Raw genomic sequence first — 20,116 nt, 5'->3', positions numbered from 1 at the left:
TCTCCTGCTCCCCCATGCAGCCCAGCTTCCAGTTTTTATAAGTTCTGTTATGCTTATTAAAAAAATCACTGTAATAATGATTTAAGATCCCTTTTAAAATAAATAAGGCTAATGATAATTAGCTTTATAAATTATTTACTCTACATGAAAGAATTATTACTTATTGACTTTTCATGTTGAATTTAGAAATTAGAAAAATATATCTATTTACATAAAGTTAATGGGATGATGGATGCAATTGAAAGATTTTTCTCTGTTTTAGACTTAGGATATTACTATTAAGCATACTAGCTTACTTGTTATACTGACTGGGCTTATATTCAAGTAAATTACTACATTATTCAAACAGGACGTTCTGATCAGTTTACCCAGTAAATCCTGGTTATTCTGAATTACCATTCAGTATTAAATGGCTACTTGAAAAAGAGTCCAGGTATGTCTTGTCATGGTGGTTGTCCACTGGCTAATTGAATAATGAAGGAACTTGATAACATAGTGAATAATTGTTTAATTAAAGTACATTGATTGCAGTTGTTATATGTACAGATTTCTATTTTTAATCTATAGTGGGTTAATTCAACCTAAGAATTCTCTTCACTGTTCGCAATCACATTGTAAAATATTGTACAGATATATGTTTCTGCTTTTGTAATGCAATGTAGTTTATAATATTTATAATGTAATAGTATTAGAATGTACTATTTTATATTGTTAAAGTAACCTACTTTAACATAAATTTATGTTAATGTATCTAGTGGCCTGGCAATACAGTATTTTAAGTGGCATGGTAGAAGTTCTGCTAGATTATCAGATTTTACATTTATGTATACATATGTTAGAGTACAGATTTCTGAAGTAAGTATCCCTTTTAATATCTCATGATAAGCATTCAGATTTGTCAGGGGTCCTGGGCCTTAGCGCTCTGAAAAAAATTTCACATGATTTATAAATCTTATTCAAGATGTTTAAACTTTGTTTAGTGGTGGTTTGTACTAAGGATAGCCAGTCTTTGTAGTTAAATCATCAGTGAAGATATTTTAATTAACTTGGAGGATCTCTTAGATTCTTACAAACTCTGAATTCTTTAAAAATTTTTATAGCTCATTTGATGAGTACAGTTCAGAACTTAAATCTGGAAGATTGGAATGGAGCCCTGTACACAAATCTGAGAAATTTTGGAGAGAAAATGCTGTGAGGTTAAATGAGAAGAATTATGAGCTCTTGAAGTAAGTTTTAAATTCCAGTTTACACTCTAATACCTGTTGTTCTACATCTTCATAAATGTGTTTTTGTCACTCTTTAAATGTTAGATATTCTGTGGTTTTAATTTGTACTTTCTTATCCATTAATGTGGTTGAATACCTTTTAATATAGGTGATTTGTATTGTATATGTTTTTTCTAGAAGTGCCTGTTAAAAATTTTTTTTTCATGTTATTGGGTTGGCCAAAAGGTTTGTCTAGTTTTTTTCTGTACAATGGCTCTGGAAGCGCTTAGGTGTCTTTAACTTCACTCAAAACAATTTTGTTAGATTGTATTGTGACAGCTGTCATATCAGCATGCCTTTTTAAAAAACTTATTAAAATTGGTGAATTTTCGTGTAGCCATTTTAATATTGAAGATGGAAGAAAAACAACACTTTAAGCATATTATGCTCATTTATTTCAAGAAAGGTAAAAACAAATGAAATGCAAAGAAAAGATTTGTGCAGTGTATGGAGAATGTGCTGTGATTGATTGAATGTGTCAGAAGTGGTTTGTGAGTTTCTTGTTTCTATTGACATTTTGATGAAATAAATCTTTGCTGTGGGGCTGTCTTATGCATTGGAAGATATTTAGCAGCCCCCTTGGCCTCTATCCACTGGAAGCCAATAGTAGGAGATGGGTGACATACTCAAAATATCCAAATCAATAAAGTTATTGGTGAAAATGAAAAATGTGTCTCTTATTTTATGAAGAAAACTAAATGAATTTTTTAGTCAACCCATTGTAAGAGTTCTGTGTGTATTCTGAACATGAGTTCTTTATACAGGGAAACCTCAGTTTTCAATTGAATTCATTCTGGAAGACTGAGATATGATTTGTTCAAAAGCTGAATCATTATTTTCCCATTAAAAATAAGATCAATTTAATTAAGTCATTCCAGACACCCAAATGATTCCCTGTTTTTTTTTTATACACAGTACGTGTCTAATGTACTATTGAATCTATAAATAAACACTTTAAAAACAAAAAGGATATGAAATATAAATGGAAACTTAACAAAAAGGAAATAAAATGTGTGTGAAAATTGACATACACACTAGAACTTACCCTGAATGTTGAGAGCTATTGATGACTGAATATGGAGAGGAGGAATGGAGGGATATTATTGTTTAGAAGGGGTGTACCCCTCCATAAAAACATCAGGTAGCTGTTCTTCTTAGGTTCTTTTTTGTCTCTTTGCTCCACTAGATCTTGCTTCAGGCTCACTGGGCCTCTGTCTCACTAAAAACCTATCCAATGATTGTTTTTGTCTGCATTTTAACACTTGCCCAAAGTGAAATACTGCATTGTCATTAAACAAGTTTATTACATGGATCATCACTTCTTTATCAGGGTTATATTTCTTAGTAAAAATTTGTATTTCTGCCATTTCCCAAGCATTCCCTTGATTAGTGAAATAGGAATATTTTCTCTACCCCCCTCCCCTGAAGAGAACTTTTCAGCTGCTGTCTGTTGCTCTTTTCTCTGAAGGTGTTGGAGTTCCTTGGGGGTGAGCTTAGTGTGGTAGTCCTCCATTAACTCTTCCACATCATCATCATCATCCACCTCCAAGCCTATGGACTTGTCCAGAGACAAAGTATCCTCCAAAACAGACACAGGTTCACCATCAAAACCCTCAAAATCTCTTTCAGGCCACAACTAACTCAGGCCACAGTTTCTTCCAGGATGATTGCATGGTCCTGGAAGACACTTCTCCCTATTCTTTGTCTATGATCCTCAAGAAGTGAGGATATTAAAATGTAGCTTCCAGAAACTCCCTGAAGGTTAAGCTGGTTTTGCTACCAAACTAGTGGGGTCCCACTGCATGCTGCCCATAGACAATAACTTTGGAGACAGAGTCCAGTTGGAAAGGAAAATAAAGTTTTTATTTACTTATAGATAGTACACAGATTCCTTGATGCCCTCAGCCCCTGCCACAGAAGAAGTGAGGAGGCTGCCGGTGGGTGGCTACCACAGCTTTGCATGTGGGGGGAGTGGGGAGGGACTTGTCACCTGGCCATGCTGCCTCCCAGGATCTGCCTTCCAGGACCTGCTGGCCCAAATCTCCTCTCATCTCCGTGTTACAATCTCCCCTTTAGCATTCTAGACATTTGTAATCTTCAAGGGCATATGGATAAAGGTGTGTCATTCCTCTTTTAACTACTTCCTGCTGACCAAGGAGCATAGTCCTATTTGTTCCCTGGTGCAGAGGTCCCTAACAAAGGGGTTCTGGAGTGGAGGGGAGACTTCACACAAGGGAGAAGTATTTTGCCAAGTCCAGGTCAGTTGGTTGTACCTGGAAAGCAGTATGCACATCCCAAGGATGGCGTTACTGAATGAATTGGTACCCTGTCACGTTCTGGAGGCAACAAATTTGTCAAGAGGGTTAGAAGGCACAATCAAAAACTAAATAACAAAGGTAGGGACTGATTCTGCAGTGTCCCTGATTAAGAAAAAATGGCTTCCTTTGAGGAAGGTATGCAAGGTGTGTCACCTGTGTGAAGCCTTACTGCCTACTATACTGGAACTTAAATTAGGCTTAGGGGCATATCCTGAGATTCCCCCCTTTAACACTTCTGAACCCTTTTCATCCAAGGCAGAAAAGAAAGCAGTTTTAAAGGAAAACTGATAGGCTGCTCCATACTTCACCAATTCAACCATTTAGTTCAGCCAAACCCTTGAGTACCAGGAGGCGGCAATGTAGGTGGACTTCTCAAGTGGAGCCTATATCGCTTCTGAGTCCATAAGAGTGTCTTTTGAGAATATGTTCAGTTGCAAGGCATTTGCTGAAAGGATACTAAGCAGTAACAACTTGATATCATCTGGTTAAATCAGATCAACTTTCAAATGAAAACAAACCTTGAAGACAGTTAACTGCACTAGAATCTGATGTTCATGACTGAGCATTGTGATTTTCTTTAAAACTTGATTCCTTTCCCCAAGATCACCCTCACTGTCCTCAAAAAGACTGCAGGTTTTCAGTTTTGCCTCAGCATTTGCATGAAAACAAGAGCAGCATTGAACATACAGGCATTTTTAAGTCTGCTTTACTGAAATTTCCACAAGGAACTTTTAGATTGATCCTTAGACAGCCGTTCAGGGCATAGGAGCTAAGTTGTACACTGCCATGGGTCTTTGCCTGCAGTACCTGTATTTCTCAAGTTCCTGAGGTTCCCATTATATCTTAAGGTTCGTCCTTGCTATCTTTCATGAAGGCAACCTTTGTTCTTTCCTTGGAAAGACTGCCATGAACCACAAGACCAAACACGATACCACACTACGTCTCCAGTGGGCTTTTGTTAGTTTTCAAAGTCAATCTTAGTTCCTCAAGGGAGCCCAGGCATGCCTCCTTCAGGCAAGACATTCCAGTCAAAGCCTTGGTTATTAAAACTGGTCTTACTGGTTTTATGCAAAGGAAATTTTGTATCATTACTCATTAAGAATTCCAAACTCTAGAGGGATCAGGTAGGGATAAAAATACAAAGCAAAAAGGAATATCCTTGTCTTTCCATTATCCACCAAAATTGCATTTGCACACTTTGTCTTTCATTACTTTACTTCCTAACCTAATGTAAAGTTTTAATCCTTAGGAGCCCCAATTTATTTTCAAACTGAAAAAAACAAATATCCAAAGCAAATATAGAATTCACCCCACCCACAAAAAATACTAAGAGGGTACTAAAACTAGCCTAAGAATCTTGATCTTGTCTCCCACCAACATGTCACACTAACTGGTTACACAGATGACCTTGCTCAGGTCCTCAGTGACACAAAGACCCAAATGGCAGAGATGTGTTCTCACCCCAGCTGGACTGGCATGAAACCCCAGTGATAGAAGCATTTTCTCACCAGTGCATCCACGGGTCTGCTGGTAGACCTCTCACCAGCCAGTCTAATAGCAGAGACATGCTCTCTCACCCTAGCCAGCACTAACTAGCAAGAGACCTTTCTAACATCCAAACAGCAGAAAATCCCAAATTGCAGAGACTGAATTACTGAATTGTAGAGACTCAATTACTGAAAATGATCTTTATGAGGTCCAATGATGGCACAAAGCCCCAAACAGCAGAGACAGAGGATTCCCAGTGTGAACAAAACAGTTAAGTTCCCCAAGTCCCCAAAAGATCAGAAAGCAAGAAACAAAACCAAACCTAAAGCAAAGAATAACTCAACTCAAGCACTGAGGTTTCTTGCCTTTCGAAAAAAAAATTTCATACCCAGTGGCTTCTACAACTTTCATAAACCTTTTTTTTTTCCTTATATGCCTTACAACTTTCCACACACTTGCAACTTTCATAGACCTTCTTACTCAAACATAACCATAACACACTTTCAGTGCTTGTTCTTTTTAATGATGGAACAGACCACACTCAAACTCAGTATCTGGCAGCTAAAAATTCTTAAATCTGCAAACACGTAAATAAAGGACCATTATCACTTTGCATGGGGGCCTACTCTTTCTTTCGAAAGAGAAATTTCAAATCTTCCAGAATGCAAGTCCAGCTTTCCTTTTCAGCATCAGCTACAGTAGCTGGGTTTGAATTCTTAGGCGGCGCCTATTTTATTCATGTATGGTGGATCCAAGGCCTAATTCTCACAAGCTTCAGAGAAGAATGTGTTGTCAGTAGATTGTCATAGGGACCACTGCTTGTCAGATGGGTAGATGGACCTGCAGGGAGCAAACTTGTGCAGAATGGTTAGTGTTTGCCCTAAATGTTGTACATATTGCCTAATTTTTCATTCACGCTCCTTATCTAGGGCAGGGTTGTAGGGGCGTTCCCAGAACCAAGATGTGGATGGATCTCCAATAAACTGTTTCAAAAGGGCTTAAGACCACTTCTGGGTGGTACCCTAATGATGCATACCCTGGCCTGTAGGATCTGTGTGTGTTGTGGCTGCTAGTGAACAAATATACACAGACTACAGAAGTCCTGTGGGGAAAAAGGGATGGGTAGCAGCTCCCTAAATGAGAGAGAGGGCTACAGGGTCAGAGGCCCCAGCCCCTGCCTAGACAAGCTTTTATTGTTTTTCTGGGTCCATTACATGGAGGATAGTCCTCATTTACTATGCATAGTTTCGCTGCAAGTGATTACCTTTTACAGATAGCAAAGGAAAGAATGTTGCTAATTACTTTAAAGAGAGGGATGTTGCAGACCAAGGGGAAAAATAGTTGGACTGGTTACACTCCATGCTTGGGAGGTATAGCACAGACTTTAGAAAGTTGCAGTAAGCACTTCCTCAATTCAAGGTGAGGGAATTTTAGCAAAAGTAAGTCTCATAGTAGTCTAGGTACAATGCAGGCCTAATTCCCCACAGGAAAACCTCTCCATGGGTGTGGTCCTGCATGTTACTCACTCCCCAGTGGCTTTCCACATGGGTCCTGAGCTACATTTCCACACCATGGAAAGCGGTTTCCTACACCCTAATCCAGAGAAAGCAATGAAACATACCTGATCTCATTTCAAATGTGTATTTTTGCCAGGGCACTCTTCATTGTGTGAATCATTTTTTCAGTGTTTCCCATAGATTCAAGGTCTGCAAGATGCATGTAATTTCCATTTTATTTGCAGTACCTGTCTAACTTTCTGGGAGATCTCTGAAGTGAATGATGGTCCGTTGTCATTTTGAATACTGTGAAAAAGTCCTAACCTAGGAATTATTTCTTTAAATAGAAGTTTGGCCTCCATGGTTGCTTTCTCAGTTCTAGAGGGGCATGCCTCTACCCATCCAGAAAAAGTGTCCACAAAAAACTAATAAAAATTTGAAATTCCCTCTGGTTTTAGGCATTTGCAAAAAGTTTACTTGCTGGTTCTCTAATGCATGTAACCCTTTATATTGTACTCCCCTTTTTGATGGGGTGCGTTCTCTGTTAGGATTGTTTTGGCACATATCTGACAGGCTTGGGTAATCCTCTGAGCGGTCCTTTGCAAATGGGGGCCCTTCAGATGTGGCCTAATGAGGTCCATCGAAGCATCCCTTCCATAATGGATCCCTTCATGTAGGTGTTTGAGGATGAGATACACCAGAGCCTTGGGAAGTAAGATCATTCCATAGATGTTGACCTTCCATATGGAACTGGGATCATCGGTAGTGAATCCCCATTGACGGGCCCATTACTCATCTTGTTTTATGTAATGAAGTTTAAATATTGACAAGTCCAAGTAGGGGATCAAAATCCCTAAGTGTGGCAGCCCTCTAGCTGCTCATCTTGCTGCTTTATCAACAGTTTTGTTTCTGTGGTTCATTTGCAGACCATCCCTTTGGTGCCCTGGGCAGTGCATTAAGGCAACCTGGTCTGGTAGATTCACTGCCTCTAGCAATTTTAAGATCTTTTCTGCATTTTTAACATCCTTGTTCCCTAAAGTTAAGCATCTTCTCTCTTTCCATATTGTTTCATGGGCATGGACTACAATGAAGCCTTATTTGGAGTCTGTAAATATTGTTAATATGATTTATATGGAGTTTGGAATATGCATGTGTATTTGTAAATGCTCATTCCTTTCTTCTCTATTATTTGGAAATGCACATTTCCCAGTTAGTTTAGAAGAAGGTGTGGAATTACTTTATAATGAAATGTTTCTGGATTGACAACAGATTCTTTATCAGTGTTTCCTGTTGTTTATAGAGTTTAGCTATTTGACAGGCTGAGATGGTAATAGAAAAAGTTAGGTGGAGAAACCTTGAGCCTCAGTCTTAGGTGATGCTCCAGAAACTGAATAAGCAAGCTTTATAGATTCATACAGCTTTTGAACAAGGCAGACTTTTATTACTTTTTAAAAAAAGATTTTATTCATTTTTAGACAGAAGAATAGGAAGGGAGAAAGAGAGGGAGGGAAACATCAGTGTGTAGTTGCCTCTCACATGTCCCCTACTGGGCAGCTGGCCCAAAACCCAGGCATGTGCCCTGACTAGGCATTCAACCGATGACCCTTTGGTTCGCAGGCTGGCGCTCACTCCACTGAACCATGCCTGCCAGGGTGGATTTTATTACTTTTAAGTCTCTGCTTTAGTGAAAATGGTATGAGCCAAGATGATTGTAATTCAAGTTGTTTTCCAGTAAAGGCTTTAAGAAATAAGATTTATATTTTGTAAATGAATAGTTTGTATGTGAATAGACAGCAAAATGGTTTCAAACTTTTTCTCATAAATATTTTAAACAAAATTTCAACTTAATTTAAAATTAGCAATATAAGGGAAAGCAACATCTTGAGGGTCTTGGTAAAATTAGGTAACTTGAAAAAAAAGTGTGTGTGTTACTAGATCTTTGTATTCTAAGTTATATCTCCAGCCTGAGCCAAGTCATTCAAGCACCCCTGAAGGCATACATAACTAAAGTGAAAGGGTTTCTTAATTGTTGTTCTACCTCCAACTCCTCCCCTGTGATAACCAAAGTTAATAGGTATGATAGTCTCCAGTTTTCTTTTGTTCATAGGCATTCCTGTACTGCATTTTTATATAATTATTTATACATGTCACCATGCTAAATGTATTAGTCTGTGACTTTTTTTTCCCCACTTATTATGACTTGGGGCCTCTCTCTCTTTTTAATTTGTCCATTTTAATTTCACTGAGCCTCCATTTACCTCTCTGTAGAAAAAACTAATAATCTTAGTGGTAGGGATTTGGTAAAAGGGTGGATGTTAAACTACTTTGTACAGAAAATTATCATTGTCGCAGAGGAAAAAGCAGTCAAGAAGAAATGGAGAAAAAAAAGCATAATGGTCTCTACTCTGGTCTTTTCTCTTAAGTCATTTATTTAAGATAGTATACATAGACATTTTTCTGGAAATATGAAAATATTTCTGTAGGATTGATTCTTAGAATAAAATTGCTAGATCAGAGGTCCGTGTATTTTTAATTCCCTTAGGAGCTGTCAGAATTGTTTTTCCCATTCAGCATACCGTTTTATACTTCATTTATTCATTTTTTTCAGCAGGTATTTGTTAAATATCTACTGTGTGGTTATTAGTGTTTTAGGTGTTACAGATACAATGGCAAATAAAACAAAGTTATAATTCTCATTACACTTACATTATATTTGGGAGAGAAAGACTAAACAAGTACTCAAGTAAATATATAATGGCAGGTAGTGATTAGTATTGTGAGAAAAATAAATTAGGAAGAGTAGATAGAGAATGATGAGGAAGATAGTGTCTTAGGACAATTCAAGGCTCTTAAGCTAGAGTTGACATTTGAGATGAGAACTGAATAAAAGGTATTTTCTCAGTATTCTGCCAGGTTCTCTGAGCTAATTCTATCATGGGTGTCCAACCCATGACTTGCGTCCCAGGATGGCTATGAATGAGGCCAAATACAAAATTGTAAATGTACTTAAAACTTTTGTTTGCTCAAGCTTTCATTTATAATGGAAGAGCAGATAAAGTGCTTCTCAGACAAGTTAAAGTTCATCATCACCAAGCTCTTATTATATGATATGTTAAAGGGACCTACCTAAGAAATAAAAGAATATCAAAACTATGAACAGTAAAAAGACAGCAAACTCACAGTTATTATTAACAACCACACCTAAAACAAAAGCAAACTAAGCAAACAACTAGAACAGGAACTGAACCACAGAAATGGAGATCACATGAAGAGTTAGCAACAGGGGAGTGGGAGGAGCAGAGAGGGGGAAAAGGTTCTGAGAATAAGTAGCATAGATGGTAGGTAGAAAATAGACAGGGGGAGGGCAAGAATAGTATGGGAAATGTAGAAGCCAAAGAACTTATGACATATGGACATGAACTAAAGGGGGGAATGTGGGTGGGAGGGGGTGTGCAGGGTGGAGGGGAATGAAGGGAGGAAATGGGACAACTGTAATAGCATAATCAATAACATATTAAAAAATAAAAAACATTAAAAACAAAAACTTTTTTTGCTCAATTTTGGTTAGTGTTTGTGTATTTAATGTGTGACCCAAGACAACTCCTCTTCTTCCAGTATGACCCAGAGACGACAAAAGGTTGGACATTCCTGAGTTTAAAGAGTTTACATATGAAGTCTGTCCAGAAAAAGTCCAACCATAGTTAATATAAAGAGAATGGTTTGTGCGACATTGATCTAATCTGGTAGTCAAGGCGAGTAGAATGGAATGTGCATGCATGAGCATGATGACTCAGTGATGAGTACAGCAAAGATCTTCATCAAATTTTGTGTTAAGCTTAAACATTCCTCCATAGAAACTATTCAGATAATTCAGAAGGTCACAGCTATGCGCAACTTGTGATTACAGCTTTATCTTGACAGCACACCTCCTCATGCATCATATCTTGTGCAGAGTTTTTTGGTGAAACATCAAATCACTCAGGTGATTCAGCCTCCTTTCAGCCCAGATTTGGTGCCCTGTGACTTCTGGCTTTTCCCCAAATTGAAATCACCTTTGAAAGGGAAGAGATTTCAGATTATTGATGAGATTCAGGAAAATATGATGGGGCAGCTGATGGTGATTGGGAGAACTGTGTGAGATCCCAAGATGTCTACTTTGAAGGGGACTGAGGTGTCATTGTCCTATGTACAATGTTGCTTGTGTCTTTAATAAATGTTTCTATTTTTCATATTATGTGGCTGGATACTTTCTGGACAGACCTCGTATATATCTGAGTGGAGTTGTCTTAAGAGAGCAGGAGAAGCAGTCCCTGATATTTTGGGAATTGTGCATGGTATGCATTGTGAATCTGAAATTAACCTATTATATGTGTATCAAAGTTTGAAAACTGCTAACTTGTGTGTAACATTATGTGTTATGTATTATGTGTCATAGTGAAATTTATAGAAAATATGATTATAAACATCTATTTTCAGGAAGATACCTCTGTTATACCTATGCTCTTTTGTGCTGTATAGAAAAATAAAAATTGATCTCTTCTTGGATTACATTTATTTCAGAATTTTGACAAAACTTCTGGAGGTATCAGATGATCCACAAGTCTTAGCTGTTGCTGCTCATGATGTTGGAGAATATGTGCGGCATTATCCAAGAGGAAAACGGTAAGAGACAAGCCATTAATTTCATTTGGATTGTCTGAAACACTCAATATAGACTCCTAACAAATGTGCCCATCTGAAATAGAGTAGTTTAGCAGAGAAACTAATGGAGTACATGAAATCAAGATGACCATGATACTGGGAATTACGATAAACCTAATTAAAATGGGTAGTATAAAAATATAAGTATCACCTGACTAATACTATAGTGTAGTAGCCAACACAGATCACATTAGAAATTTCATGTTCAGGATTTCCTTTGGTTTGCGTGATTGATTAATTGATTGATTGATTGTAAGGTTCTTAGAATGGTGCCTAGCACATTGGAGGCCATTGGGGCATCCCTTTGAGGCAGGTATTTGTCCTGAACCCAGGTCAGATGTATCATCACCTGCCTCACTCCGGGGCTTATAATTCTAATTGGATTATCTTGTGTCTTGTGAAGTATTTGATTGATGATCAGTTGATTTTCAAGTGTCAACCAAAGAAAGAATAGTCTTTTTATTTAAAATTTAAAAATATATATTTTCTTTCTTTATTTGTTATTTATTGAGGTGACACTGGTTAATAAAATTATACATGTTTCAGGTGTACAATTCTACAACACATTATCTATACACTATATTGTGTGTTCACCACCCCAAGTCAAGTTTCCATTCATCACCATTTATGCACTCTTTATCCTCTCCTACCTCCCTTCATCTCTCCACTCCCCATGAGTCTTTTCTTTTTTGCTCAATCCCTCCATCACCCCTACTCAGTATCCCCAGCCTACCAAAAACTGTCAGCCTGCTCTCTGTCTATGATGCTGTCTTTATTTGTTGCATTAGATTCTGCATATGAATAAAATCATTTGGTACTTGTCTTTCATTTACTGGCTTATTTCAGGTGGCATAATGCTCTCCAGATTTATCCATGCTATTGCAAAGGGTAAGAATATCCTTTTTTTACAACCAAGAAGTGTTCCTTCGTGTGAATGTACCATAGCATTTTTATCCACTCATCTACTGATAGATACTTGGGCTATTTCCAGATCTTGGCTCTGGTAAATAATGCTGCAGTGAACGTAGGGGTACATATGTTCCTTTGAATTAATGTTTCAAGTTACTTTGGATAAACTTATGGAAGTGAAATCATTGGGTCATAAGGCAGTTCCATTTTTAATTTTTTGAGATAACTCCATATTGCTTTTTTTAGTAGCTGCACCAATCTGCATTTCCATCAACAGTGCACAAAAGTTCTCTTTTCTCCATATCTTTGCCAACACTTATTATTTGTTGATTTATTGATGATAGCCATGTAACAATGTGAGGTGATATTCTCATTGTAGTTTTAATTTGCAATTCTCTAATAGCTAGTTGAACATGATTGTCCTCTTTGGAGAAGAGTCTCTTCAGGTCTTTTGCCCATTTTTTAATTGGATCGTTTGCTTTTTTGATATTGAGTTGTGTGAGTTCTTTATAAATTTGGGATATTTACCCCTTATCAGATATATCATTGCAAATATCTTCTCCCATTCAGCAGGCTATCTTTTCATTTTGCTGATAGCTTCCTTTGCTGTGGAAAACTTTTTAGTTTGATGTATCCCCATTTATTTTTCTTTTGTTTCCCTTGCCTGAGGAGATATATTAGAAAAAATATTGTTAGGAGAAGTGTCTGAGATTTTACTGCCTTGGATTTCTTCTAGGATTTGTATGGTTTTGAGTCTAACACATAGTCACACATAAGTCGTTAATTAATTTTGAATTTATTCTTGTGTACGGTGTAAGAAGGTGGTCTAGTTTCATTTCTTGCATATATCTGTCCCAATTTTTCCAAGACTGTTTATTAAATTGACTATCCCTTTGTATGTTTTTGTTTCCTTGGTCAAATATTAATTGATTTTAAAGTCGTTGGTTTATTTCTGGGCTCTCTATTCTGTTCCATTGATGTTTATGTCTGTTTTTATGCCAATAACATGCTGTTTTGATTACTATGGTCTTGTAGTATAGTTTGATATCAGGTGCCTGATTCCTCCAACTTTGTTGTTCTTTCTTAAGATAGCTGTTGCTCTTTGGGGTCTTTTGTGGTTCCATATAATTTTTTGGAATAGTTGTTCTCGTTCTGTGAAATATGCTATTGATATCTTGATAGGAATTGCATTGAATCTGTAGATTCCTTTGGGTAGTATGGACATTTGAATGATGTCACTTTTTCCTATCTATGAACATGGTATATGTTTCCATTTATTTGTATGTTTTTCAGTTTCTTTTTTCAGAGTTGTATTTTGAGTACAAGTCTTTTATATCCTTGGTTTAATTTATCCTAGGTATTTTATTCTTTTTATTCAGTTTCTTTTCTCAGTGTTGCATTTTGAGTACAGGTCTTTTGCATCCTTGGTTTAATTTATTCCTTGGTATTCTTTTTGAGTTATGAATGAGATTGTTTTCTTAGTTTTCCTTTCTGATAGTTTATTATTGGTGTATTAAAATGAAACCAATTTCTGGGCTTTTTTGTTTGTCACTGCTTTACTGAATTAATATATCAGTTCTAGTAGTTTTTTAGTGAAATCTATAGAGTTCTCTATATACATTATTATGTCATCTGCAGATAATGGCAGTTTTATTTCTTCATTTCCAGTTTGTATGCCTTTTTTTTTTTTCGTCATTTTGTCCAATTGCCATGTCTAGGACTTCAGTACTGTGTTGAATAAGAGTGTTAAAAGTGGACATCCCTGTCTTGTTCCTGATCTTACTGGAAATGTTTGTATTTTTTGCCCATTGAGTATGGTGTTTGCTGTGAGTTTGTTGTATATGGCCTTTGTTACATTGATATATGTTCCCTCTGTTTCTACTTTGCTGAAAGTTTTTAATGTGAGTTCTGGATTTTATCATTTGCCTTTTTCGCACCCTTGATATGATCATGTGGTTTTATTCTTTATTTTGTTTATGTGGTTTATCACATTTATTGATTTGCAGATATTGTACTAACCTTGAGTTCCTGGAATAAATCCCACCTGATCACAGTATATGGTCTTTTTAATTTATTGCTGGATTCAGTTTGCTAATATTTGTTGAGGATTTTGGATTTATCTTCATTAGGGGTATGGGTCCATAATTTTTCTTTCTTTGTAGTGTTTTTATCTGGCCTTGTAAAAAGTGCTTGAAAATTTTCCCTCCTCTTGACATGGGTACTAGGTAAACCCTTTTTGAAAACATCTCTTTGTCTGCTGTTGTTGAACAGACCCAGGTAGGTCTTGAGACTTTGACCTGACATTCTCATTTTGAGATAAATCAACTCAGACTTTACTATTAACAGGGTGGGAAGGACCTAGCAGGACTTGCTTATCAAATGGAAATGGAATATTTAATAAGGCAGCCAGCTGGCCCTAGCAGTATCTTAGCTCTGCATGAAAAAGTGACAGTTATCTCTTGGGGGAAAACTTCATCTTCATTCCAGCATCTAAAGCAGACCCACTTGCTCAGTGTAGCCCAAATATTCTCTCAGAGGTTGCCCTCAGTGCCTGGGCTTCATTTATTGATGGTTCACTGAAGTTGAAACCTAAAAGTGTCCACTGGGGTGCCACTACTGTTGAACCTTAGTACCATCTATGGAGAACCAAGTATAGGCATGGTCACTACACTCAGTGGCAGACTCAAGGCTATTCTTGTAGCTCTGGGCATCATCTCCTTGATGAACTATTATTATGTTTTACTGAGACTTACTCTTATGATATTACTGATGGTCTAGCTTCTTGGTCTGCCACTTGGAAAACAGTAGACTAGCATATTAGAGACACCACTCTTTAAGAGAACTATGGAAACTATTTGCAGCACTGATCAAACCCACACTGCCTATGATTGCCAGTTTTACTGCCTGCATAACCTGTCCAGTATTAAAAGTGGGGTTTTGAAGTCCCCTAGTTTATATATTGTTTACTTTCCCTTTCAGGTTTAGTTAGTACTTTATATATTTAGATACTCATATGTTGTGTGCATAAATATTTACAATTTTATACCTTTTGATGAATTGACTTTTATGATACAGACACATTCTTTGGCACTTGTTAGTTATTTTTATGCAAAGTCTATTTTATTTGATAGAAATATAGCCACACCTGCTGTCTTTTGGTTATTATTTTCATGGAATATCTTTGTCCATTCCTTCTATTTCAACTTATGTGTGTCTTCAGAGCTAAAATGAATCTTAAAGATAGCACAGTGTTGGATTTTTAAAATTCATTCAGCTACTTGTGTCTTTTGATTGGAGAATTTAGTCCATTTATATTTAATTGTTGGTAGTAAAGGACTTAATGTTACTATTTTGTTCCTTGTTTTATGACTTTTAAAAAGTTCCTTTGTTTCTTTCTTCCTCTGTGACTTTTTGTAGTAATGTACTTTAAATCTTATCTCTTTTTTGAGTGTCTATTATGTTTTTATATTTGGTTATGACAAGGCTTTCATAAAAACTTGTACCATAACAGTCTATTTTAAGGTAATAACAACTTACCTTTAATCACATAGGGAAACTATAATTTTACTACTTCTTTTTTCACATTATATGCCATTGATGTTATACTTTACATTGCTTTATAGTCTGAATATATTTACAAATTATTGTAGCTATAATTATTTTTATTATTACTGCATTTTAACTTTTATACTAGAGATATACTAACTAGAGATTTTACGGTGATTTACAAACCACCGTAAAAGTATTGCTGTATTTTGTTTTCTTTTTGTTTTAAAGTATATTTTATTGATTATGCTATTATGGTTGTTCCATTTTTTCCTTCCCCTTTATTCACCTCTGCCCTGCACTTCTCCTACCACCAGTATGCCCTCTCCCCCTTAGTTCGAGTCCATGGGTCATACAAATAAGTTCTTTGGCTTCTGCAGCTTCTATACTGTTCTTAACCTCCTCCTGTCTATTTTCTACCTACAATTTATGCTTCTTTGCCTTGTACCTTTTCCCCCATTCTTCCCCCACCCCCTCCCCACTGATAACCCTCCATGTGATCTCCATTTCTGTGATTCTGTTCCTGTTCTAGTTGTTTGCTTAGTTTCTTTTTGGATTTTTTCTTTAAGGTTCAGCTGTTGATAGTTGTGAGTTTGTTGCCATTTTATTGTTCATAGTTTTGATATTCTTTTATTTCTTAGGTAGGTCCCTTTAACATTTCATATAATAATGGCTTGGTGATGATGAACTCCTTGAACTTGACCTTCTCTGGGAAGCACTTGATCTACCCTTCCATTCTAAATGATAGCTTTGCTGGATAGAGTAATCTTGGATGTAGATACTTGCCATTCATGACTCCAAATACTTCTTTCCAGCCCCTTCTTGCCTGCAAGTTTTTTTGTTGGTGTTTTTTTTTTTGTTTTTTTTTTTTTTTTTCAGAAATCTGCTGATAGTCTTATGGGAATTCCTTTGTAAGTAATTGTCTCCTTTAGCTGCTTTCAAGATTCTCTCGTCTTTCATCTTGGGTAATGTTACTATGATGTGCCTTGGTGTGTGCTTCCTTGTGTCCAACTGTTTTGGATTTCTCTGAGCTTCCTGGACTTCCTGGAAGTCTGTTTCCTTTGCCAGAATTGGGAAGTTCTCCTTCATAACTTTTTCAGATAAGTTTTCAATTTCTTGCTCTTCCTGTTCTCCTTCTTGCACCCCTATGATTTGGATGTTGGAACATTTAAAGTTGTCCCAGAGGTCCCTAAGCCTCTCCTCATTTTTTTTGAATTCTTGTTTCTTCATTCTGTTCTGGTTGCATGTTTATTTCTTCATTCTGCTCAAAATAATTGATTTGAGTCCCAGTTTCTTTCCCTTCACTGCTGGTTGACTGTATATTTTTCTTTATTTCACTTTGCATAGCTTAACTTTTTCCTCTATTTTGTGGCCGTACTCAACCATTTCTTTGAGCATCCTGATTACCAGCGTTTTGAACTCTGCATCTGATAAGTTGGCTATCTCTTAGTCACCTAGTTCTTTTTCAGGAGTTTTGATCTGTTCATTTGGGCCTTTTTTTTTTTGTCTCAGCACGTCTGTTATGTAGTAAGGGGCAGAGCCTTAGGTATTCACCAGGATGTGGCAACCACGTCTCTGCATTGTGGGGGAGGGGTCAGAGAGGGAACAATTCCACTTGCTCAGCTCTTTCAGTCATTTTCCCTGCTACCCAGAAGCAAATTGGGCCCTTCTGGTGCTGATATCTAGGTGGGTGGGTTTGTGTACTTTTTAGGACCCTGTGGGTCTCTCCAGTGAACTCTCCTATGCGACTGGAAGTTTCTTCTGCCACCACAACCCCCACGGGTTTTCAAGCCAGAGGGTTTGAGGCTTTCTTTTCCTACACTGGAACCACATGTGAGTTTTGTGGTCTGTCTTGTTCTCCAGTTGTTCCTCCCAGTTTATCTGCGTGCAAATGTGGGGTTGCCAGCTGCTGCCTCACCTGCCCAGTCCTCCAGCCACTGCCTTGCCGCCCCAGCTGCCTGTCTCCACTCCTCCTTCCAGTCTGGGTTAATGTTTCTTCTTTAACTCCTTGGTTGTCAGACTTCCATACAGTTCAGTTTTCTGGCCGTTCTTGTTTTTTGTTTTTAAATTTGTTGTTGTCCTTTTGGTTGTGCAAGGAGGCATAATGTATCTACCTACTCCTCCATCTTGGCTGCAATTCACATATTGGTGTATTTTGAATTTGACTATTTAACTTTACCAGTAGTTTTTTCCTATTGTATATTTTCATGTTGTTACTTAGTGCCCTTTAATTTCAACTTGAAGAACTTCCTTTAGTATTTCTGTAAGGCAGGGTCATTGATGATGAAGTCCCTTAGCTTTTGTTTGTCTGGAAAAGTATTTCTTCTTTACCTGAAGGACAGTTTTATCAGGTATAATATTCTTGGTTGGCAGTTTGTTTTTCTTTAAGCACTTGGACTATATCATCTCACTCCCTCTCAGTCTGCAAGGTTTCTGCAGAGAAAAATTTGCTGATAGCCTAATGGGGGTTAATTTGTATGTGATGAGTTGTTTTTCTCTTGCTGCTTTAAAATTTCTTTCTTCAACTTTGCCTTTTAACATTTTGATTATAATATGTCTTGGAGTAATCTTGGGTTGACCTTGTTTGGGGTACTTTGAGCTCCCTGTACATTGATGTTCATATTGCTACCAAGATTTGGGGGAATTTTGGGCTATTATTTCTTTGAATAAGCTTTCTGCTTCCCTCCCTCTTCTCTTTCTAGGACTCCCATGATGCAAATATTTATTCACTTAATGGTGTCCTATAATTCACATAGGTTTTCTTTTACTCTTTCATTATTTTTTCCTTTTGCTCTCTCACTTGGCTAATTTCAAATGTTCTTTATTTGATTTCACTGATTCTTTTGCATGAGAAAGTCTGTGGTTGAAGCTCTCTCTTACATTTTTCAGTTCTGTTATTCTTAGCTTGAGGATTTTTGTTTGGTTCTTTTTATGCTTTATATTCTTTACTAAACTTGTCATTTTGTGCATTGTTTTTATGATATTGTGTAGTTGTCTACCTGTGTCTCTTGTATTTTATTGAATAATTTAAAGATGGTTACTATTTTTTACTTAGGGATATTTTTATTGTATTTTTTCCATTACCATTTACTCCCCTTATATCCCATTCCCCTGGATTCACCACACTGTTGTTCATGTCCATGAGTCCTTTTTACTTTTTGCTCAGTTCTTCCCTTGCTAACACCCCCACTGCCATAGCTTTCATCCTGTTCTCTGTGTGTCTCTATTTTGTTAGTTCAATTTGTTCATTATACTCCGAATGTGAGTGAAATCATATGATATTTGTCTTTCTCTGACTGGCTTATTTCACTTAGCATAATGTTCTTTCAGGTTCATCCATGCTGTCACAGAGGGTAAAATTTTTTTTCCTTTTTTACAGCCAAGTAGTGTTCCATTGTGTAAATATCCCATAGTTGTTTTATTCACTCATTTACTGATGAACACTTCCATAGCTTGGTGATTGTAAATAACACTGCAGTGAACATTGGGATGCTTAAGTTCTTTCAAATTAGTGTTTTGGGTTTCTTCAGCTATATTCCCAGAAGTGGGACCACTTAAGGCAGATCCATTTTTAATTTTTGAAGTATGTTCATACCATTTTTCAGATTGGCTGCACCATTCTGCATTCCCACCAACAGTATAAATTACTTTGAATCCTTTGTCAGGAAAAATCTTAGATCTCTGTTTATTTGGGATTAGTTACTAGAACTTTATTACTTTTCTTTGGTGGTGTCATATTTATTTGCTTCTTTGTGATCTTTGTAGCCTTGCATTAGTGTCTGTGTATTTGAAAGAACAAATAACGCTTCTAGTTTTTGAAGACAGTTTTCAGTAGATAATGACCCTCCATTCTCTGTCTCCTGAGCTGATGATGTTACCTTTGTAATTGCATTCATACTGGGTTGGAGCTGGTTGTGATGCTCTCACTGTTTGTGATGCTGTCACTGCAGTGGTGTCTACCATTGGCAGGTTTGTTACTGGGGCCCTGGGTAGGTGTTAATTCTGTCTGGTCCCTAGATAGATGTCACTGTCTTCAGAATCTTGTTCGGTAGCATAATGAAGTGCTTGGATTTGCCCCTTTCCAGGCTCCACAGTTGGGACCTCAGATATTGGGCCTGTTAAGTGTAGATGGGTGTGGCTCTTGCCAAGCCCTAAGGATGGCTGCTGCCTGGTCACTGATTGGCTCCCTGGGTGGGAAAGATCAGCCCTGGACCATGGCTGAGGGGCTAGAACTAAGCCCAGGCCTGCTTCAGGTTCCCTAGCCATGATTGAAGTGTGCAGACCTAGTTCTGAAGGTACGGATGGGTGTTTCTCCTACCATGTCCCCTGGGTGGGTTGGGCTGTTTTCTGCCTATGGCTGAAAGGACTGGATCCAAGTATTAGGTGATTTCAG

General features: G+C 37.2%; 1 protein-coding gene across 1 annotated transcript in view; it reads left to right on the top strand.

The window, feature by feature from the left end:
• The window catches only part of ATP6V1H (ATPase H+ transporting V1 subunit H), a 128,829-nt gene that overhangs the window by 69,889 nt on the left and 38,824 nt on the right, over positions 1-20,116 (top strand). The window contains exons 11-13 of the mRNA XM_028517875.2: positions 364-433; positions 1,101-1,226; positions 11,128-11,229. Coding sequence (XP_028373676.1) covers positions 364-433; positions 1,101-1,226; positions 11,128-11,229 — 298 coding nt within the window. The remainder of the gene's footprint in view (positions 1-363; positions 434-1,100; positions 1,227-11,127; positions 11,230-20,116) is intronic.

This window comes from Phyllostomus discolor, chromosome 7 (assembly GCF_004126475.2).
Source record: "Phyllostomus discolor isolate MPI-MPIP mPhyDis1 chromosome 7, mPhyDis1.pri.v3, whole genome shotgun sequence".
Lineage (NCBI taxonomy): Eukaryota > Metazoa > Chordata > Mammalia > Chiroptera > Phyllostomidae > Phyllostomus > Phyllostomus discolor.
Note: the sequence above shows the minus strand (reverse complement) of the source record. Positions and strands in the feature narration are given on the sequence as shown.